At 32.3% G+C, this 25,365-nt stretch overlaps 1 protein-coding gene across 1 annotated transcript in view; it reads right to left on the minus strand.

Moving 5' to 3' along the window:
• Positions 1–25,365, minus strand: part of Kua (Plasmanylethanolamine desaturase Kua) — a 135,113-nt gene that overhangs the window by 18,919 nt on the left and 90,829 nt on the right. Inside the window, exons 2-4 of the mRNA XM_085811979.1 lie at positions 16,054–16,173; positions 7,866–7,957; positions 3,155–3,373 (exon numbers count right to left, since the gene is read on the minus strand). Coding sequence (XP_085668105.1) covers positions 3,155–3,373; positions 7,866–7,957; positions 16,054–16,173 — 431 coding nt within the window. The remainder of the gene's footprint in view (positions 1–3,154; positions 3,374–7,865; positions 7,958–16,053; positions 16,174–25,365) is intronic.

Genomic DNA, 25,365 nt, shown 5'->3' on the forward strand with positions numbered 1-25,365 from the left:
GATAATTTTAGCTTACACCGTCTGTTATACATTAAACGCGCAGGCAAAAACGTATTCTGCACTTGTGCACACGCATATGCGCAGTAGTCAAGGTCTTATGTGCACGCGTAAAACGCTTGTGCACATGTGCCAACGCGGCGCATGCGCAGAAAGTTTCTAGCTTTGAGGTCCGGATTATAGATCATTCCGGATTCTGGGTGTCCGAATTAACGACTTTTGACTGTACTTTATTTTACAGATTCCCAGAGCCATTCCTAGCGGGGCATTAAAGTACGCGGGTGGCCAGGTTCTAGTGATACGATGCCTAAATATTTTAAATTCATTAAATTAATTGTAAGTACTTCTCCTATGCAAGTACTTTTTATACAATTTGTCATATGCAAGTACTTAGTGAGTATGAAATAAAGATTTTATTAATCATTGGGCATTTTTTGTTTTTTTAATTTGGGGGCGGCTATCTTAGGAAAGTACGTGGGCAGCTAAGAATGGGCCTGCAGATTTCACGAAACAAGTATTCCAAAATAATGAATATCTGAGACAATGGTTTTTAATGTTGAATGAAGCATTACAATTTCTGAAGGATTGGACAAAGCCAAAAAAAGGACTAAGATTCATCTCTATTTAAATATTTTAAATGCCAATTTCATGCATATGAAGTTTTTTCAACATGTCTTTCTACAGATGAGCAAATGACACCTTATTTTGGTAGACATATATACAAAATGCTTCTCAAAGGAAAACCCATCCATTTCGAATACAAAGTTTGGTGTTCCTATGAAGAGTACTTATATCATTTCAGAAAAATATTCAAAGACATTGACTGATCTTCGACTAAGCGTAACCGATCTTTCGTGTGAAGTGGAATTTTCTTCAAATCATTACGTATATTTCACCAATTTTTTTATGGAACACATGTTATCGTTGGAATTGAATGAGCTGAAATTTCATGCAGCTAGAGCAGTTCATAAGTACAGTTTAGGAAATGATCCTGTTATAACTGTAAAAAAAAATGAAAAAAAAGAAGAACATGGAACATATGACATTACATTTCATAAACAGCATGGCATTGTAGTAATTTGATGGAACAACTATAGCTATGACAACTACTTTGATATAAATTATCTGTCTTCAGTGAGCAAGAGGTATTCAAAAAAAGAAAGTAAGTCTGTATCCGTGAAGTAACCTAAACTCATTGGAAATTACAACAAATATACTGATGGCGTCGACATTCTGGACAATTTTATTGCAATGTATATAGAGTGCAAGTAAAAAGTAAGAAATGGTGGCAGCCGATTTTTACAAATTTTATTTATGTAGCTAAATCAAATGCATAGAACCTTTCCCAAAATTTCTCTTTTAAAATTTCAGAGAAGTATTACCATGGAACTGCTGGAAACAAAGGAAGAATACAGTCAACAGTCATAAATTCGGACACCCAGAATCCGGAATGATCTATAATCCGGACCTCAAAGCTAAAAACTTTCTGCGCATGCGCCGCGTGGGCACATGCGCACAGGCGTTTTACGCGTGCGCGTAAGACCTTGACTACTGCGCATATGCGTGTGCGCAAGTGCAGAATACGTTTTTGCCTGCGCGTTTAATGTATAACGGACGGTGTAAGCTAAAATTATCTAATTATCTATTTCAGTTAATGTTAATGATTGCGTTGTTCCTTAATCTTCGAATTGGATCCGCTTATTATTTTTTGCAGACTGTAAGAGGAATTTTATAAAAGTAAATTTGAACTTTCGATTATGTCAAATAGAATTTCCGATGCTGGAACTTCCAAAGGATCTACAAAACGAAAATATGCTTCGATGTCCAACAAACAAAAAGTGGAATTGCTGCAAAAAATGGATAAAGACATGAAGAATGTGACAGAGAGGTTAGTGAAAACGAAAAAATTTACTGACAAGTTAGTCGGTATTCTCGACACAGCAATTAACGGGACTTGAACAGCAGAACTTTGTAACTGAACAAGAAATTATGTCTGTTTATAGAATTAAAGAGAAAGTATTATCACATAAAACGAAGCAACTTAAACAACTTACATTGAAAGAAATGTTTAATAAAGTAAACAAATAAATATTAAGCTTTTTTTTTTTTTTTTTGTAAATTTTGATACCCTTTAGATCATAATTGTTCTTTATTTCATAAATTACGGTTTCATATTTTTAATTTTAGAATTTCTGCATGCCATCTTACGAGATTTAAACTAATGATCGGAAAAATCGATAATCCGGAATCGCCGAAGTCCCGACGAGTCCGGATTAACGACTTTTGACTGTATTCTGAAAATTCGCAGCCTTCATCTTCATATACTGATTGTGTTGACCAACCATCTTTCTTTCAGAATTTAGCCTCAAGCAAAACGAGAAAAATCCCAGAAATCACATCATTGAGAAAAATTCACCAAAAAAAACTAAAAGATGCAAATACTGTAGTAGTCAAATGATAATTGTTTGTAACAAATGTAATCTGCCTTTGTATAGCAAATGTTTCAAAGATTTCCATGTATCCAAAAATAATCAGTTTTGACTGATGCTCCGTTTTCATAACATTTTGTATCTTCAACAAAAATAAATATGTTTTTCTTCCTGTTAAATTTTTTTTAACTTAAGTAGACTCTAATATGTCAAAAAATTATCTTTCTTCATTTCAAGTGAAAGGTAGTGGATTTGTTAATGGGTTAACAACTGCACTACCTAACTCGGTCATAACGGTAAATATAATATCATAACAGCATTTCAGTATTAATAATAAATTAATTTCAAAATAATACAGCCTGCATGCTAATATTCTAAACACATTTGATTCTTCTTTAAATGTTTAAAAGTTTGTTTGTTTCTTGGTTTACAGTTACATTTACATTTTTGAAGACTTCAGGTGAGAAGCCCAAAAGATTAAAATGTCAAACACATTTAAAAATCGAAACACCGAAAGATTAAATGTTCAGTGAACTAAATCATCTTAAGACCTTCTAACGCAACAAATATACTTCATATAAAATTTCTTAAAACCTTTACTCACAGCCTTATATTTATCCTCATAATAAAAATGTACTTTTATAATCATTACTCACAGTATAGAATCAAGCTACAAGGAAAATTATTACATAAATAAGATTTGGTATAAGCAATTTATAGTGTCTTACCTGGTTAGTCATTGCTATAAATATACCAAGAAGAAAAACAAAACAATTCCAGTGGTAAATTCGAAGAATCTTTTCTGCTGAATAACTTAGAAACTGATAAGCCATATATCCCAAAAATGGAATAGTCACCATAAAATTATCACCATTAGTTTCAATAAAATCATGACGAGTGATTGCAGTAGGATCTATATGATGCTCACGAAATGGACGTATGAATGCCTGCATAAAAGAATGCACATTAAAGTGTAAAATAAAAAGTTTTTTTAAGTACATACTCAGTAACACATAAATACTTTTAAAATTTTTAAAGCTGCATAATGCTTTGTGCACATAAGATGATTTTCCAAATAAATATTAAATTATATACAAAAACCTTTTTAATGTTCTAAAAAGAGAAATTGTTAAAATATCGAACAGTAAAAATTTACTAGGTTAAAATAAAATTGATATTTAGATTCAAATATAAAGTAAAGAAAATATTTAAAAAGTAGAAAGAATTTCTTCATTAAAAGCAATTCAGATGACAGCTTTTAAAAAAAAATGTTAAAATTAGAATAAAGGTTACATTCACAAAAAAAGAAAAAAAAAAAAAAGAGTTTCTTTGAAGCATTTTATACAAAAACAACACGAGAAAATTTTCTTTTCTTCTGACCTTTCAGAGATGTCTATCAAACATAACCAAAGCAACAGATATGTGAATTCCAATCTTTTGAAAGAAGTCTATCCATGAAACAAGGAGAATGCAACAGATATTTCTGCTCCGCTATCAACAATCATACTACTAAAAGAAATTTTTGACATTTGTAACCATAAACAAATTGCTGTGTCAGCTATATGTTTATGTATTTTTTATTTTTGAAACACAAGGATAAATGACCTAGGCAGTATCTGTTCTGGTCATTTTTCTTCATATACGTTTTAGTTTTTTTAGCATTACTTTTGATTAATGCCCCCCCCCAAAAAACAGAACATACATAATTTACATGAAAGCTATGCTTTGAAATTTTTTAGGCATTAAGTAACATGAAAGAAAATCTGTACTGCACATGCCTCAAAAACAAAATTTTTAACAGAACATGTGACAGGGTAAAACAGTGTTTTGGCCTTGAGGCAATAAGAAATGTTGCTTACTTTCAATATGTACTCATTCAAATATTTATAATTAATATAAGTTTAGTATTTAAAATTTGTTTAGTGTATAAAAGTGAGGATTTATCTACTAAAAAATTACCAGTAACTTTTCAATTTTACAATCAATAATTAATTTAAGGTAATTTTACATGAAAATAATTTTATTTCACTTTTAATTTTATTTTTCTTAACATGAAATAGACCCGAATATTCTTGTAAAAAAACACACACAGAGACAAATAATAATAATAATAATAATAATTTCACCATCAAATAAAAATGAAAATATTTTTCAGACTTTTTTCATTTTTAATTAATTACTCTAAACTATTATATGAATTAGTTAATAATTAATTTATTAATTATTTTAACAGACACTTATTTTCATTATTCCTAGGTTAATATACATTTTTTTTACTTATTTATTTAAAGTTTACTGTATTAATATGTTTCATACAATCAATCTACCATAGAAATATATCACTGCTGGCACCTCATTCAAAGATCAAAATATAATTTGTGTTCCTTTTTTCTAATACACTCATTTCATTCACTATATTTAATTTTAAATGCATTTTGTTCAGAATGGGTTTGAAGTGCAATGAAGATTAAGCAAACCTGTTTTAGTCTTATATTTAATAATGACAAAAATTATTCTGAATACACAGCATCATTGATTTTTATCTCATGCTTATTAATCATGGACAACTTGCATTCAGGATTTACCATATTTCTTTTTGTAAAAAATAATATACATGACATATTATGAAAAAAATTTTAAAAAAAGATATCTTGACTTCTACACGTAACACACAGTTACAGATGTCTCTGCATACAAGATCAATAAATAAGAAGCTCAATAATAAGAAGCCAGTAATCTTAGGATTAGCAGATCTCTAAGACTGAATCAAACAGCTCTGGATTTTATAATTACATCTAGTGCTATGTCTTTGATTGAAAGCATCCACTTGAGGAAATTACTCCATGAATTCTTGATAATGATTTTAATGAAGCAGATAATTGGCATAAAATCATATAATTTTTAAATCTCACTGAATAATTTCATTTTAATGCATCATTTACATTCTCACATTAAACCTGCTGCAGAATATATATAATCTGTTTTTCAATATTTAATTAATAAAGCTCCTGCATTAATTTCCTACCCCCCTTTCACACCAACATTTATTTGTCACATAGGTAGCAAGATTAAGTAACTTACATGTCAGAGACATTTTTAACACCTACATCAGTTTTTCATAAACAGTCTTAGACTAATTCTTGCAATGCTAAGCAACTGCTTAGCATTGCAAGAATTAGTCTAAGACAGTTTATGAAAACTGCTGTATTACTTTTTCATACTTCTTATTATGTTTCAAAAATAATGCAAAATAACTAACTGATAAAGATTAACATTAATAACATACTAAAAATATTTTTTATTTGTTAGGAACATTATTATTAACTCAATAAATTACTATATAAAATATATTTTCAAAACATAGAACATATGTAAAAAAGTTATAATTACAAATTTTATTGCTTTAAAATTATGTAAATTCATACATGTTACTTAGGATAGTTAGGATTAGCAAATCTCTAAGATTGAATCAAACAGCTCTGGATTTTATAATTACATCTAGTGCTATGTCCTTGATTGAAAGCAGAAATTACTAATTTATAGAATTTATAACAATGTTTATTCATTGTTATAAATTCATGGAGTCATTTATGATACAGCTGATTTTTAATACATGCCTTCTCAAAGTCCTTTCTTATACCAAATACTTTATCTATCGAATTAATGCAATTTTTAGAAAAAATAGAAAAATATATGTCAACAAAAGCATATCAGGAATTCTACATATATTTTAAAAATTGTGTGATTTTTCTGTTGAACTGTATATAGCATAACAGTGTTGTTTAATAATAAAATGCAAAAGACCAAAAAAAAAAAAAAAGAAATGTATTAGCAGGAGTGAGTCCAAAAGCAGACTGATAACCTGCAATACTCAGCAAGAGCATAAAAAACGTTAACAAGCCCTCTGGGAAAACATTAAAATCTGAACCCTTTCAGACTTTTATTTTGTTTTTCTCTTTATAATTTCATATTTATTTAAAAATGAATTAGAAAGAATAATTATTGCATTCATCTATGTTTTTTTTCATTAATTAACATCAGAATGGAGGATACTGAGAATGTATATGAAAGAATTTTTGAAAAACTGCATCCTGTACTAATGGGCTCCAATCAATTTTAAAAGGGATCCCATATCTGAAAAATGAAGTTCTACCTACATTTTTCATTTCTTAAATCTATAGCCATCTTACAGTAGTTTGCTATTAAAAACAAAAAGAATCATTTAGCACAGTCAGTCAAGAATCGTCGGCACTTCCGCGATTCCGGATTATAGATCATCAGTTTAAATCTGGTAAGATGACATGCAGAAATTATAAAATTAAAAATATGAAACCGTAATTTATGAAATAAAGAGCAATTATGATCTAAAGGGTATTAAAAAAAAGCTTGATATTTATTTGTTTACTTTATTAAACATTTCTTTCAATGCGTGCATGCGTAAAGCATACATTACACATAGTCGAAATTAGAAAATTGCAACCAGAAAACTATTTGATGTGTATTCGTGATATTTTTAATGACCGGGAATTTGATTTAAATCATATCAAAGACAGAGTACATCGAGATGAAATACTACATTTAGTAAGGAATTATAAGCTGAATAAAATAAAAACATCTGCCTTGAAGATAAGAATAGTGCTGACAAATCAACTTCCAGTTCATTGCGCACCGCAACGTTTTCCCCCTGCAGAGCAGCGTGAAATTGATAAACAGATTTCGGAATGGTTAGAGAAACAAAGGATATGCCTTTATCCATTTTTTGCAGCAATTCTACTTTTTGTTTGATGGCCATCGAAACATGCTTTCGCTTTGTGGATCCTTTGGCAGCTCCAGAATCGGAAATTCTTTTTGACATAATCGAAAGTTCAAGCTTACTTTTATAAAATTGCTCTAACAGTCTGCAAAAAATAATAAGCCGGATCCAATTAGAAGATTAAGGAACAACGCAATATGCAACATTACTGAAATAGATAATTAGATAATTTTAGCTTAGCTTATACCGTCCGTTATACATTAAACGCGCATGCGTAAACGTATTGTGCGCACGCATAAAAGCATATGCACATGTGTAAAAGTATTATGTGCATACGTAAACACATTATGTGTTTATCCATTTTTGTAATGTTTGTGAGGTCCGGATTATAGATCATTCCGGATTATGGACATCTGGGTTAAAGACTTTTGACTGTATTTTGAAAAAAAAAATTGCAGTGCATAGAATGCATCTATTTAAAGGATATATATTGAAAAGTTTTTCCCAACAGATTTTTGATTACATATAATATCAGCTCTCAGTTAGTTTCCTGTGATACTTTTGTTTTCAACTTTCATGCTAATATAATAATTTTAAAAATATTACACTGCAATGAAAAATTACATGAAAATTTTCTGTTCAATGCTTACTGTACAATTGCCAAATAATTATAAAAATGAACTCACTTTTCCAATTATAGGCACATCAACTGAACCCCAGGTGTCAGCACCCCAATGTACTAAGCCACTTAAAAAATCAGCTAAGATTATACCACACACTGAAAAGGAAAAAAAAAGAAAGAAAGTTACTATTATATCACTATTTGACATGAAGAAATAAATTTTCAGGATATTTAAAAAATGGGAGTTTCTCTGCAAGGCAACAATTTACACTAAGTTATGTGGTAACTTTTGTTCTTGCAGGAGTTCTACCTATTGATTTTGAAACTGGGTAGAAGATTTACATTTTCAAGGCATTGGTAACTGAAACTTTGAAGACTGCATAAATGGAAATGACCCCCTTCCCCAATAATGCCTCATTCAGCTACTTCAGAGCCCATAAATATTGAAAAGTGTTTTAGTATGGTTTGCTTTATAGATGGCAGTAAAATGCATAATAAGGTTGGCCTAGCACTTGTTCCTTTTGAAGACCAGTCTGAGGTTTGCTATTTTAATCACTGCAATCGAAATGAAAGCAGTTTTTTAAGCAGAACTTTTTGGTATTTATCTTGTCAAGTTGGTCAAGGATAATGGGATAGCATTCTCAACCTACCTTATATGTTCTGATTCTCCTTCTTCTCTTCACCTTTTGAATAATATTACCAGCAGAGACAAACTAATAATCAAAACTCTCTTAGCTGTTAGTTCACTTTGAAATAGGGGAATTAATGTTCATTTTGCTTATGTGCATGGTCATCATAGATTCAATGGAAATGAAAGAGCTGATTTCTTAGCTAAAGCTGCTTTACCCATCAGTATCAATAATAGCATTCAGAAGAGATTTTTGATGTCCTTTTATTCCAAGAAGCTTTTATCTAAGTGGAATAAAGAATATATTTCATCTCATAGTGCTGGGAACAACAAAAAAATTCTTTATTATTATTATTATTATTATTTTACAATAGACTGCATTACAAGTCTTTCCTCTTTATTAAAGTACCTCAGTTTTTAACCGGTCACAGTAAATTTGCAAGTTATCTGCTTCGTTTCAATCTAAGACCTAACAATTTATGCAAATGTTCAAAATAAGTACCTCAAGATGTGGAACATTTAAATTTTATCCTTCCTACCTTTGATGGCTCTCAATTATGCTTACAAAACGAATTGAAAATTCTTGACGTGACTTGACCACTGAAATTATCTGTTTCTGTGAAGTCTACGCAGACTGCTGTTCTCTGTTTTTGTTCGTTTTATTTATGCACATAATAGTTAATGCTTCAATTTACTAATTTTTTTAAACCTCATGTTGTACATTTGTGGTGCATGGGAAATTGTACGTGATTTTTTTTTTTTTTTTTTTTTTTTTTTTTTTTTTTTTTTTTAGCCCAAAGGGGCTTTGTCCCTGAAGGACTATTGTTTTCGTTTTGCGATTTTGCGTCGGACTCATAAACCTCGGTTCACTTTTCAAACTGTTGCCACAAAATGTTAGAGTCCTGCATTATATTTGAAGAAATTAAATAATGAAAAATCTGCATAAATGATTGTCTATTTCTCGCATTGTGATAAAACAATGGTACATAGAGCCATCGAATTTTGAATGACGAAATCCTACTGCGAATATGGGCATCTGAAATCCCAAATTTGGAATTTGTTTTATTATAGATTTTATATTTTGTAAAACTTTAACGAATTTTTGATTTACAAACTCAATGCTTTAAAAGCGAGAAATGGCAGCGTTATATAGAAAAAAAATACTTTTATCTCCAGCTCGCGAGACTGTGTATATCGGAAATTCTAAAGATATGCTTAATTTAACATTATTTTGCGATATTGCTCTTGAACTGAATTTTATGGTTTAAGTGCAAAGAACATGATATTTAATAAATAAAGGTAACACTCAAAACGTTAAAAAAACGCCCCTTTGGACGTAATTTAAAATCTGAAACATTTCAGATTTTTTTTTTTTTTTTTTTTTTTTTTTTAAGCAACAGGAATTTTTTTCCGAAGGCTATATATTACTAAACATTTTTCTATTTCCAAATTTAAAAAGTTTAATTATTTTAAACATTCTATATTTTTCCTCTATATCTAAATTTTTATCTGTTATAGTTTACCTTCGCTGTAAATAAACAAATGAGAAAATGAACATGTAAAAGTACAATGAAAGATCCTTTTAGAAGGGCTCAAAGATGATTATACAGGGTGCGGCAGGGAAACTACCTTATTTTAAAAATGAATAACACAAATAGTATAAGCGATATCAGTTTAATTTTTTCCCAAGTTATAGAGAGACACTTAAAGGTGGTTTTTTTTTTTTTTTTTTTTTAAATTACGGTTTAAAAGTAATAATATTAAGGTGGCCTCCGTTCTGGTCAATGCATTGAGATAGTAGTTGTAAGTTTCTTTCCGCTTTTACCAGCATATCAACGGGTATGTTGTCGATAGCAACTTGAATATTGTTCTTCAGTTGAGCCAGGGTCTTTAGACGTTAGAGATTTCAGATAACCCCACAAAAAGAAATCACACGGGGCTAAATCAGGCGAGCGCACTGGCCACTGACAGTCACCTTGTAAGGAGATAAGGCGTCCAGGGAAATGTTCTCCAAAAAATCACGGTCTAGTGATGCCTATTCTGGACAATGCACACCAAACAGTCACTTGTTCTGTATGGAGGGGCTGCTCATGAAATTCTCGGAGATTTGTCCCACTCCATTATCGCATGTTTTGCTTAATGCATGCTGCAACCGGAAAGATGAAAATGAGCCTCATCGCTAAAGAACACAAGGGCATCATGAGGTGTATTGTCAAGAACGGCTTTGCATGCATTTTTTTCGTGAAATAAAATCGCGTGGATTAAGTTTTTGCATTACTGCCAATTTATATGAATGAAAATGCAGTACTCTGAAAAGTAAAACTCCACAGAGAATGCGCACTCCTCTCTCGTCCACTGCATGATCGGAACTAAAACCTACATGACCTAAAAGTTCCAGTTCCAGTTCTGATGTTAAGCCGCGAGTAGCTTGCAAATTTGCTCGCTTTGTTCCGGTTGTCGTCACATAAGTTGCTACTACAAGCGATGCAGTGAGTTGAATGCTCAGAGTGGGTCCGGAGGACAAACTAGGAGGCGGAAGGGGCATGACCAATAATCATGTGTGACGCGGAAAGCCATCGGGTTGGCTGTCCACGACGAAGTATTTAAAATAAACTTTTACATGCAAAATTAGTAACAAAATGGCATGTAATATCAGAAGAAGATTGTGGAAGCATGACATTGAAGATGGTGTAGATGTCTCATCAGGTCTCATCATTAAAAGCATTATGTACAGATAATAAAGACAGGTAACTTAATATGTACAGGTCTCGTGATCAGAAACATTTCAAAAGCTCCATGCTGGTACAGAGTTAATACATTGCAGTAACACATAAAATGGCATGAAAATAGTCTGGATATATAAAATAGAAGGAAAACCTATATACATATGTTCAAGAATTCTGCACCATGGGTAGCAGATACAGTTCGGAGGAGGTCACATGGGGTAGTCACCCTCTTAACTTCAGACCCTGGAGGATGCTGCTTGGAAAATGTAAACAGCACACTCAGTTAGTTGATGATGATCCGCACGGTATTAAGTTGGGAAATTGTGATTTTCATCATTCTGAGTGATAAAATAGGCAGCATAAGGGCGTAAAAATTTATCCTCATTGAGGATTTCGTAGTGGAATAAATTGAAGTGTTGCAAATATTCACAATCGATTGCACCAGCGGAAAAGTGCCTGTTCAGCCTGTGCAGGAAGTCCTTTATAGTATCCAATTTTAGATCATGATGTAAAAGTTTGTTAAGGACAAAGTAGTGTGCATTCATGATAATGCGTAAATACTTGTTTTGAATGATTTGTAATTTCTGGATATCCGAGTCTTTGGCAGCTGCCCAGGCTGGTGATGCGTAGCACATGATGGAGTGTATAATTGAGGTATAAATGAGTTTCTTTTTGGTCAGATCGAGTTTAGAGTACTTCCCGATAATTGGGAAGAGACATTTCATGACTTTTAGAGCCTTATTTCGGATGCTGTTGATATGACTGGTCCAGGTTAGCTTTGAGTTAAGGATAATACCATGATATTTAGCTTCCTTCAAGATAGGGACTCTTTCATTAAATAGGATAAGGTCTTTTTTGATGGGACGGTTTTTCTTATGGCGTGGTATGATGAGAAGTTGCGATTTAGAGGCATTTATGGAGACTTTCCACATTTTGCACTAGTTCTCAATCATCGGAATGACACTTTGCAGTCGTTTAATTGCGTGGTTGACATTCGCTGACCTTCACTGTCAGGGCAGTGTCATCAGCGTAGCATGCTAATAAGGTGTTATTATGAAATTCCACATTAGGGAAGTCAGTCACATAGAATAAAAAAAAAATTGAGCCGGTGACACTTCCTTGAGGTACTCCAGCACTAATTGTGTGCATAGAAGAAAGAGCATCTCCACAATTTGCAAGAAACGTGCGGTAGGAGAGAAAGAAGAGGATCATGAGTATAAGTTCTCTTGGGAAAGTCAGGTTGATGAGCTTGGCAATGAGTCAGTCCTTCACGCCAGACGCGGTCGAAAGCTTTCGCCACATCTAGCATGAGGAGGGCAACATTTAAGTTAGAATGCAGGGCAGCAGCCACAAATTCCGTAATTCTAAGCAGTTGTTTTGTCGTGAGTGTTACCCCACCCTTCTCTGAATAAATGTCGCTAGATGACGCGCGTTTCAAATAAGGAAGTTTCCCTGCCGCACCCTGTACAAAAAATATTTTAACTTTATTATAAATGAACAAGCAGTAGGGCAATTTAAAAACGTTTTATATAAAATATGAATAATTTTCTTTTGTGAATTATATTTTACTGTCAAGAGGTGCTATTATTATAATGCTTATGGTGCTATTATTATAATGCTTATGGTGCTATTATTATAATGCATATAAACTAAACATAACAATAATGTAATTACAGTAAATCTATGCAACCGAAATTTCATACATGCTGCAAATTAAATTACAAGTAGCAAAACTAAAATTACAAACTTCAAATATCTTGAAATTATTTTCCGTATTTAAATTAGCAACTTCTATCTGATTTTGATTTTTACAAGCAGCACTCATGTAACAATTATACAAAGTGTAGACTGAAAACCGCAAATCCTTGTATTTCAGTATTTGGGAATTCTCAAAAAAAAAACGAAAACAGGTTATACAGAAGTTCAACAGCAAATGATTCAAATGGAAGATTTTTAGCTACCAAAACACACAGAAATTCGAAATAATTTATCAGATTTTATTAGGAAATTAGGAGGACAAAATAAGGAATTCATATTTGAAAATTATAATGATGTAATTGATTAAACTGTTGAAATAATAAGACATTACAATGAAATTCGGTAATTATATATTAACGCAACCACTTTGGCGAAATGTGGCGATTTTTTACCAATGAAAAGTAAAAGTTACTTATCGCGTGCAATTTGATCATGTTCGCGAATTCGTTTGAAAAAGATGAATTTATCCATTTATCTATCCCAAGTCAGCAAACATAATCAACATATCAAAAGAAAACATTTACTTTAGGAAATTTAAAATACAAATTTTAATCCTTATATAGAGATTGCTTAATCCATTTAAAAAAATAATAAAATAAAATAAAACACTTTTTTTTCCTATAATGTTTTGCTCGGTTCTTCTACCCGTATACACAGCGATCTGTTTTCGCTTTAAAAAAGAAATCTGAGAACTGCACAAACATGGCATTGCGCACATCTTCGGCGTTGCTCATAGGTATCATCCCAGACTACTTACACCTTACAATAAGTTAGCGCTTCTTATAGCCGGTGCACAAAGGTTTAGTACACCATATAAGATGTGATTAGCAGTTAGTCTGAAAATTAAGAGATATTTGCATGATAAATATTTTTGAGATGCCAGTTTCTGTATTACAACTCCGTGCAACAAAATCTCTCCATGGAGATAACAGGAAATGTGAAATTCATTGCTTAATCCAAGTAAATGAGATTAGGTCAAAATATAGAATTCAAAGTAAATATGGATCTGATCTCAGCCGACTGAAAGAAAGCAGTTATAAATGCCACTAAAGTGAAGGACAACATGGCTACTGAAGCTGACTCTATTTTGTTGTTATAATAATAAAAATATAGAAATTACAGCTATGAGACTGGCTTTTTGATGAAGAAACATAATAAATCCCAAACCCAAAGCAAATTAAGATTTATCAGAATATGTTTTGGCTCTATATCATAACTTATTTATCAGAACTTTCGTCTTAGAATTTTTAATCACTGAATATATACTACTCTTAGAAAAATGCTCTATTATAAAGGTCCTGCAATAGAAAATCAACCAGTTTTCATCACAAATGACTTTCTAATCGCCTTGGATTTTACTGTGACTGGATGCTTAAAATCACATGACATGGCAAGTAGTTAGTTATTCACTAGATTTTATGAGGCCATTTTAAACTTGGAAGTTCTGCTTAGAAGATTCCATTAGAAGGAAATTTATCTTTCTCTTCACTACCCCACACAGGGAACCATTTCCTTGCTTTTTAACATCATGGACTTCCAACAGATAAACTTAATAATCATACAACATAATGACATGTATCATACTTAATGATCTTACAAGATAATGACTTGTATCATACTTAATGATCATACAAGATAATGACTTGTATAATATTTGAATACAGTCTGTATTAAAGCAAAAAGCAAGGGGAGTAAGCAAATAGTTAAGCTCTTCTTACCCTTTAGAGATTGTAATTTTAGTGCGAATTTCGACATTGACTATTTTCAATATAAATTTTCCAGTGTTTTTGCCATTAGTTTTCCTACATTTTGAGAATGAATTTACAGAATCCGTTTCTCTCAAACGCAAGCTTTTAGTGATAACTTCAAAGACAGGTGAACAGGTCACAGCAGGTTCGGACACCACAGCGCCTTACATAGCCTGATCGGGTGTTGTCTAGATCCCATAACTGCTCACAGCAGCATTCCCCGGTGCTCCATAAGGGCCACATCGGGTGTTTACTGAATTTGCATTCTACACACGGGAACACACACACTTTTGTTAGCAGCATAGAAAATAGTTGAAATTAGTGCTTATTAAATTCAGATGGAACACCTAATACATATAACACATTAATTCCAATAAAAACAAATTACACATAATACAATACAGATTATACGAAATAACATTAATTATACAAATTAACCGCAATGCCCATTATACACACATTATTCTTATGTAAGGAATTGTAATTCTTATGGTACACTTTTGCGATGCTGTGTATAGTAAGCAATTCGTAAAATACACTTTTGATGCACAGTGTACACAATGTACATTAATCTGAGGAACTAAACATTTTGTGCTTTACCTATTACACATTTATCAGGGACAGTGATTCTTAAAATACATCTTTGCAGTACTACCCATGATGTTTATACATAAAACTTCAGAGACAGAAGAATTACGTCTGACTGATTACTTTACTTCGAATGCAGTTCGTTTGACTTCAATTTCCAGGAACTAAAAATGGCCAGTTAAATGAAGTTCTCCTGCTTTGGTTAATTCACATGTAACCTTATCACAAGATATTTTCTCTTGAGAAATTCTTCACGATACCTATCCTTCTCAGGTAGATAACCCTAGAATAATTTGGTGTATTAAATAACCTAACCTTCTATTTTTCGGTGACTGTAATAAAGGAGTCAAACTTTGTCGCTATTGAGTCAAACTTCAATTAAAATGGTTCTTCTTACTACCGAGTTGCCTATTTAAGATACCAAACAAAAGTCCTGTGAAAATAACAATGCTTAAATTATCAGCTTACTTGGATAAATTTACTTCTCTTATTACTGAAGAAAGAACAATTTATTGCAAATCATATCTGTTCTTCCGCTTCTGTAGAAGAAAAGTTTCTTTATGAAAGGTATTTATCAGCATTAAATTTTATGAGCTCATTTTATATCCAATTTTGAATTCTTCCACCATCCAGTTTTAAAAGCTGGATTCTCCCATTCATTTCTGAAAAACAAAAAGCTCAACAATTTGACATAGAGCAAAGAGTTATTCCTTAGTCAACTGCTTTAATAACTACGTGTATTGATGTTCATGCTTCATTCATAATTAATCTAAAAGATGAAGATAATAAATAAATAATACTCACAGGCAGATATGAGAATGGAGTTCCACTGACTAGGCTGAAAGAAGTATACAAGATGGGCAAAATTGATTGCCATCAGAGCAAGGCACAGAAACACGGATATTATTTCCTGAATTCTCTTCCCTAGGGAGAGGAAAATAATTAATGTATTATTTGATAAAACAAAGCAAAGGAAAAAGTACAAAAGTATTTTCGCTATAAAGAGTATAACTTTAGCATTACATCCTTAATGCTTTCATGAATACAGCAAGTCTCCTTGTGCTTAAATTTAAAAAGCCATAGTGAAGAATGATTCCTCGTGATTTCTGAGGAAATTTATTATCGATATGTTTAATTTTTTTTATTCAAATTTACACGTGCTCATAAAATGTACATTAGAAAATATATTGGAGCCTCCATTGGTGGACATACCACCTTCTAGAACTTTTCCTGAATTCGCGGACTCTTGAAGCAAGATATTGATACTTTCTTAGTTCACGGACATTTCCTGATAACGAACAAAACCTTGATCCCATTAGTGTCCATAAACAGGATATTAGATCAAGGCCAGGACAAAGGTGAGGCAAGTGAGGCATTTCCTCACCTAAATTGGAAAATCAGGAACAGCACCAAATCGATGAAAGATAAGGTTTGGTTTCGTTTAGCTGATTATGGCAAAGCACAAAATAGCTATCTGTCTAAGGGGGGAGAGATGCCTTCGTGGAGGACTTTCTAAGGGAACTGGCTTGTATACACGTAACACTTACAGAAAACCACTGATGAAAGATAAGAAATTAATTTAAAAGGGAAAGAAACTATGTTAAACATTAACCATTGAAATATAAATTAATTAATTTATTACATTATTAGTCTTTATAAATATTTTTTAAACAGCGTTAAAAATAGCCTAATTAAATTAACAGCAGTCTAATTAATAACATTAATTCCTTCTTATAACTGCTACGACTTATTTTTATAGTACTGTAAAAAGGGCTTCCCCTTAGTCCTTTACGCATCATAAATTCTTGACTGAAATGCTTCAGTGATGCAGAAGAGGGTCTAGTAGCAGAAAAGCACACAAAGGTGCTGTTCATTCTGAAAATTCATGGTGTTTCCAGTTGGAAATACAAGAAGTTAGAAGGGAATTAGGCTAAAACTTTCATATCTAAAGCATTCTCGGTTTGATTGTAAGCCCCCATAAAAGTGACTTCTGATTTTTCAAAATATTATCACACATTTTAAATGCATTAAACTGAGAGTCTAAAAAATGAGTTTTTATAAGCTTCAATTTATCCAGCATTCTTTTTAACACTAAACATTAAAAAAAAAAAAAAAATACTGAGCTTAAAAATTAATTTCCTCCCTTTTAAGATAGAAAAACATGATGCAAATGTGACTGGACTCGTATTAACTATGAGATAAAAATCAAAACAGTCTTCCAAAAATATGAATAATATTATGTTGGATTCTTAATAGTTTTCAAAAACATGACTTAATCTTTTTGTCACGAAATCAACTACCCCCACCTCATAATTTTTAGTCTCTATTTTTCCCCCACTCATTTTGCATTACTAATTTTAATTACTATTTTAAAGAATTATTTTCCAAGAATTTCCGGTTTCATTTCTAGCCATATATATTCAAAGGGCTGAAATTTAAACATTGTGGAAGGACTCTGAAATTTTAAGAATCCAGACATCAATAGCAACATACTCAGAAATCTTAAAACTTTTCGAATTATTTTTCAAGTTAGGTTTCTGTGTTGATGATTTCAAACTCATTTTAAAATATCAACACCTATTGAAAGCGCATTAACATTTCTCGTCAGGAAAGATTAATTATATGCTCAAAAAAGAGAAACAAAGGAATTTTTGATAGCTAATTACATTTGGACATTTGCCCATAATTTTCACAGTGGATCAGCAAACATTGCCGACAAAGCTTCTTCAATTAGTAAACTGCATTTCTTTTGGGGCTGTAGAGTCATGGAGTCGGAATTGGAGTTAGGCAGATTTTGGGGTAAAAGAAGTCGGAGCTGGAATCGATAAAAACACGTCGACTCTGACTCCAGTTTTTGTTGGACAGTTTGAATTTGAAATGAAATTAAAGCGAATTGAAAAAAACAGGCTGTTGGTTAAACGTGCAGTCGACTAAATGTCCTGTTGGTTAACTGTCCATGTCAGCTAAATGTTAATGTCGGATAAATGTCCGTATCGGCTAAATATCCGTCTCAGCTAAAGGTCTACGACTGGTTTTACGAATCCGGAAGAACGTACACATGCATTCACGTACGGACTGGAAATGGCAAGAAAGCCAGCGTCCCTTCAGCAAGCTGCAACGCAGCCAGATTTTCCTACACATAACTAATTTACTGATAAATGCATGTCGGAAAATTTTTAGTTCTTATGTGTGGGTAATAAGCAATCCACATGCCACATTCACAGAGGCGTTCATCAATGAATATTTGGCTAGAATCGTTCATGACTTTTTGACTGGTCCATATGCGTAGCCAAGCTCACTGGATGGGAGAACGCACATAGTATTTTAACAAAAAACCTTGCTAGAATTACTAAACCAGTTTTAGCAAACATTAACACACGCATGTGGTCCTAACACGACGAAGCGCCACTCATTTTAGCCTGAATGTGAGGAACGCCTTGGATGCAACAATTCCAAAACAATGGTTTCATCGAAGTGATCTGAACAGCCCCATCAATTCCAGTAAGGATCTTGAGTCTTTGTTTGAGGAGTGTTTGATGTTTTTGTCTATGTATGATGATGACTACGACAAAGGATAAAGCTTGCATTATTCTTGGAGGACGCCCTTTTGAATAATTTCTGCAATTTGCTGATTAAAATGTGTTCTGTAATTTGTCCAAATTTTACACTCCTTAGTCAGTCTTATGTCTGATACCCCTATCGTTTCACCGTTTGAGTTACGCCTCTGCATTATACTGCGGAAGGCTTTTGTTCAAATATCCTTTAAAGTTTTACCCAAGAATTTTGAATCATCTTACATTATGTTTTATTCCACAAAACATCTCGGATACTTGTCAAAATAGTCTTTCATTTTGAATTACCAAGCTTTGAATAATATTTTATTACGTCAATGTCTTTAAATGTTTTAAATCAATTATTTCAAAAACTTTTCTAATAGATTTTTCTTTTTCCAGTTGCAAATTAAAAAAAAAAAAAAAAAAAAAAAAAAAAAATACGGATTTCTAATCACTTATGCTTTCTTGTAAAAGGCATGATAATTAAAGTTGAAATATTGCATATTTGTTATTTTGACACAGTTTTCCGAAATGGTCTGCTACTTTTTCCACTTCTTTTTGGAAAGTGAAAAATTAGGTGAGTTTAATGAGATCAAACCAGTGCTTCACTGAATTGCTTTCTAGGTGTTTAGGAACTTTGACGAGTGATGTATGGATGATAGGTTACTGTTCAAATTTTGCATCTGTTATTTCAGTATCTTTACACAGTGCAATATTCCTAATAAAAAGAATGCGCCTCTCTAATATGAGGTGTGCATATGAGTACTGAGAGGAGACTCTGGAAAAATCTGTTTAGCGAGCTATAAGTTCGGAATACAAAGGGTTACATTCAATGAAGGTATAATACATGAAGATGCCCTCCGCTCAGTGAAGCCAGATGGGGGAAAGCAAGCCTTTAGTGGTCAACGCTATTTTCTTGATTGCATTCTATCAGCAGGATCTCGGGTTCGTTTCTGGATTTTATACAGTCTGACTCCAACCAGATACTGATGATATGTATGTATGCTTGTTCGCACAAGCACACATACATTACAGAAAGCATAGCAAAATACAAAATCAAAATTTAGAACATTAAAAAGTGAGTTGCAATCCATCAGAATCTCGGAGATAAGAAGTTCGAACACACATGCAAAAGAAAGGAGTCAAAAGAAAAGAAAAGAAAAAGAGCACTGTAGATGGGGGGATACAAATGAACAAGCTAAAAATTAAAAATATTGTGTGTATCTATCGACATATATATGTATTCATTTTTACTTCCTTGTTCGAAGTGAAAAGGAAGTATTGTAATCGCGAAAAGTTTCAGGCAGCATATTTCAACGAAAATATCCACGTTGACCGCTTTCGAATGCAATTTAACGATGTTTTTGCGTGATACCTGTATCAGTATCAGTATCAGTAGCGGGCGCAGCCCGACCCGCCTAACCAAACAAGTTGGTCATATGGTCATGACAGGCCATGCCCATTTCAACAAATGAAAAATATTAAAAAATAATATCTAAATGAGAATAATTATGTGTAAATAATAATTATAAGCATAAAAGTGAAGAAAAGAAACAAATACAAACATTTAGAGAAGAGCAGACACTAAAGACAAAAACAAAAAAAGCGAATAACAAACACAAACAATGGTAACAACAAATTATTAAAATATACCAATTAGTGATGGCAATAAAATGCAAATATCATACACTGATTCCCACTGCCCGGCGCTCACCGTCAATAAATTTCATCACAGATTTACATAATTGAGCGAAATCTTTATAGCATAAAAAGGGATTTTCAAAATCAATATTTTTATTGTTTCTTAAGCCATCAAAGTAGGGACAGACCTCGAGGAAATGCTTAGCATCACCAAACAGATCGCATAGTTTACATTTATCGTCGTTCTGTATCTTAAACCTAGCGAAGTATCCCGGGAAACGCCCATGTCCAGTCAGAAACTGGTTAACTTCAAAATCATTTAAGATAATTTTTTTTTTTTTCCTAATCAGTTCTAAATGTTTCAAATAGCGACTTTTCCTTTCAGAAGAATTCCATTGTAACTGCCATTGCTTAAAATAAAACGAATAAATAACTTTAGTTGTTTTTTTTTTTTTTTTTTTTTTTTTTTTTATTAAACCCTGAACATAAGGCGTCCCCGAAACACTGCCTATGGCAGCCTCTTTTGCGAGCACATCCGCTCTCTCATTACCGTATATTCCGATATGGGCTTTAACCCAACCAAACTTAATATTAAAGGATAAGGATAGTTTTTTGGAAAAGATCTTTAATATCGATAATCAAACCATTATTATTTCCTGCAGTATAAAGTGCATTTAAACAAGACATGCAATCTGTAAAAATATAGAAGTTAGAATTTCTTGCAAAATTACTTTTCAATATCCATTTAAGGGCATAGAGGACGGCGATGAGCTCGGCTTGATAAACAGAATTATATATGCGTGATACCTGTACGTAAGGACAGAATAAAAGACTCTTTTAATCCAAAAAAAACTAAAAAACTGCTTTAAAATGAATTCTGAAGAGAATTTTTCGTGGCGTCTGGACGAACGTATGTACGTACGTGCGTACACGTACATCTCAGAACGTTGAAATTTTGTATATAAGACTACTATAACATGTAGATGTGCACCTCGTATTTTGGTTTTAATCGGCCGCTCCAAACGTATATAAATATATTTATATATATATCCACTCTGTTACCCGGCTCAGTGATCTCAGTTTCTTTACTCTTATATGTTTGTAAATTGTACATTTTTTGCTTTAAAAATGATTGAATTACGTTGTTTTTATCTTCCGGTTAAGGGTTTTATGCCTTTAGTAAATCTGTATGCAATATTTTTAAAATTATCAACAATTTTAAAATTGTTTAAGTGCCGCTAAGCCTAATTTGATGGCGGCCATTGCTCTTGTTTACATTTGAAACAGCTGAGCAGCGGATTTGTTGCCAATCTAGAGAAACTTAGCTTCGCAACAACAAAAATAACGCCTTCATTTATTATTTAAATCATGTTTAATTCTTTCTGGAATTTTTTCGAGGAAATAAGCGTTTAAGATTTACTTCGTAATTTTTAATACAGATATTTTGAGTTTTTATGTATTTTTGCCTTGTCGCGAAGTGAAAACTGAATTAATTGAATGAGAAATACTCAATCGTCTGTGAAAAACTGTTTCTTTTTTGTTTTGTTTGCTTAATTTCTTTTATACATAGTTCTAGCTTTATTATAGTATTTGAATAGAACATGTGGCAACGATAATATAATTCTTTAAATGGTATAAATTTTGTGCATTATGAGTTATAATATGAACGAAATATAATACTGTTAAGTAAACCTAGCGCCAGTGTGTCGCTATGGTAAACAAAGTGAATTTTAAAGAATGCATTTATTCCATTGTAGTTTATGCGCTGTCGGCGAAGTAGGTTTAATTCAATCTAATAAGTTTAAATGAAATTCAAGAAAAAATGCGTATAATTTAATATTCCGTACAAGGAAGTCATGTGGTGTACACATCAGATTTTTTTCATTAAAATTTTCCGTTTTAATACAATGTTATACAATTGTTTAACCTAAAATATTACTCCTATATTATCTGATCGGCGAAATTTGACCGAAAATAAAATTCTCACATGACAGACTCCGAGTAAATATTCTTCAAATTTTACGCGGATCCAAAAGGTCAGTCGCACGTTAAAGCATCATCTGGCATCCATCCTGTGAGACTCGAAAGCTTATGACTGTTTCTAAATTCGGTCATTCTTCAGCCAGACACGCCCTGAGAGCCGCCTTTTATAGGGCGTGTCTGCTGAACAGCACAAGCAAGAGCAGAAATTATTAAAAATGCTGGAAACTGAGAAAGTATGAGAAATGTGTCAGTAAGGCGAAAAGCTTTTAAGATGAGAGCACGAAGCAGGTGGATATAGCGGAAGTTTGTTTTAAAGAATTATAATTCTTTTCGCTTAGAATGATTTATTCTCCATAACAGTAGCTGAATATCCTCTCTCACATTCGATTAGCACAAACATCACGTTAATACACTGTTGATCGGTTAGTACTAATGTTGCTTAATAATTTCTATGCCAAGATAGTCTTCCTTAAAACGCAATCATTTATGTGGTTTGAATTTTTTTACTTTCTCCACTGATACTTTAAGGGGAAAAAAAAGGAAGAAAAAGAAAACTTTGATTTAAAAAAAAGTTTCATATCCAAATTGGCAACATCACACATATATGAAAAGGATAACTGTATAATAAAGCATAATCAAACTTTGCCAAATTTTAATTTTTTTTAATTTGTTTTAAAAGTGTAAAATTTAGGTGTTTTTTAACTTTCTTTTAAACTGTTTAAATTGTAATTTCAGTTGTTTTATATGGTATTTTCTCCTTCCTTACAGCATGCCTTCGTGGTGCAACGGTAGCACACTCGGCGCGTATTCGAGAGGTTCAGGTTCGAGTCCCAGGGGGGGCACTGCGCATTTTTCACGCCTTCTTCTTCAAAATAACCTAATAGCACTACAGTTTTAGCTCTTATCTCTCTCCTATGGCTTACAAATATTACACCATTAATTGTATCACATAAAGTATTCGCGATAATTATCATTTAATAATGAAGAAAAGATATTTAAACACTTTTAAAATCATCATATAAAATATCCATAAATTTCGGATCTGAATTAAATAATCTAACAGACCACGTTCCACATGATTACTAGTAACTAACAAGGTAATTAATTATCATTATTTTTTCATTTCCACTTCTGAGAGAATTAAAGTGTGTCTTTTTTCTCTGAAAACTCCAGTTAACAATTCGCAGAACTCATTATTTTTTGGCACTAATTTGAAATGATTTATTAATTTATAGCTGATATTATATAAGTTATACGTTTCAATATTAAATTTTGTCACTTGTCAAATTCAGCCTCTGTTGTAAGTGTATTTAAATCCTTTTAATTTCTTCAAGAGAAAGATGCAGTATCTAGAAATGCAGTCAGCTTCTTCATTTGAAATCAAAGTGAAATAAATATTGATTTGATAAGTTACCACAGTTAATGGCTAATTATCAATTCTGAATTTTAAATTTCTTTCATCAACTGTTGTTAATCTTCTAATTTTTTTAGACATCACGCCTTAAAACTAACCTTTGTAATTAACAATAATCGTAATGAGCATGTTCACTGCCGTACATTTTGTAAAGCGCATTAAAAATTTTAGCACATACGCGCAAAAATTATTCTTGCATAATCTTATTCCCTATGCTTTTTCTAGCACTTTTTACGCGAAGTGCCTAATCCACTAAAATTCTGAAATATCACTTCCTTCTTTTAATGGGTAAGCTTTGTTCCGTGTACGAAATGCGGAAGTACAGGAGGTTTCGACCTTGTAAATGCAATCCATCATCAAATGGCAGCAACTCAGACACGAGAAAATTTCCATGACAACGCCCACAAGTGACAGATGATGGAATAATGGGTTCTTAAATACACTTATGGGGATAACGATGAATGTGGAAATACATCACTGCAAATAAACCCCGAAGGAAAGTGACATATTTCCAATTTCCTACCTTGAATGAAAATTTCTGTATAACGATGAAGAATATTTTCGTCAAAGAAACCATAACTATACCAGAAATTTTTATTAACATATGAAAAATCATTTACATCATTTCACAGCACAGCTGTGAAAGAAAATGCATTCAAACACCTGCCATTATTGGATGTTTTCGCTCTTTTTATTTATAACGAAAAAGGATTACCATTTCTCTAAAACTTATACCATCGGGATGGCGGGAGAAATAAGAGCTTCGGTATTAACGAGAAATTTTGTTCGAAATAGACTTTAGCATTATTCTCTGTTTCAATTGATACGCCATCTGTGAGTTTAACAAAAGTCTGGAATCGTATCATTTGAGGTTAATCAGTTATTCAAATTAATAAAGTTAATGGTAATCTTACGAATTTAATAAATAATTATGATAGGCTTCATTTTTAAGGTCAATTAAAAATAGTATAAACAATTGAGTTTACGAAGACATTTTAGAAAGAGAGATGATTCGACTGGATTATCTGGATTTCTAAGCACATGTGAGCTTCCTGGCTAAGGGAAAGGATAACTTCGTAGAGTACTTTCTGTATGAAACTGGCTTTATGTTGACTAACCAGTTACTTTACGTTACGAAACTTTCGGTTTCCGTTTTCCAGCCAGAATGCAAATTTTCGCTCACGTGTATTTGAGCGAGAGTTTAACCCTTAGCGCACGGAGCCGTCCGTTATTTGTACCGTAACTCCGTAGGCTCCGCTGCGGAGCCCAATGTTTTTAGCTTGATTAGGCTTAAGATATTACGGAATCGTCGGCGTTGGCAATTGTTATCTGTAGTTAAAACGTGTTCAGTCTCGCTACTGTTACGATTGAAACATTATTTGACCCATTTTATGTCTAGCAACATGGAGAAAAATAATTATTGTGATGAGAATATAGAGTTAAGTGATAGTGAAGATGTGTTTGATTTTTCATTGTTAGAAGATATTGTGGAAGACAATGTTAATTATAATTCTGACACTTCAA

Source organism: Stegodyphus dumicola, chromosome 2 (assembly GCF_044657685.1).
Source record: "Stegodyphus dumicola isolate Sdum_Otavi_A_Nest chromosome 2, ASM4465768v1".
NCBI classification, from domain to species: Eukaryota; Metazoa; Arthropoda; class Arachnida; order Araneae; family Eresidae; genus Stegodyphus; species Stegodyphus dumicola.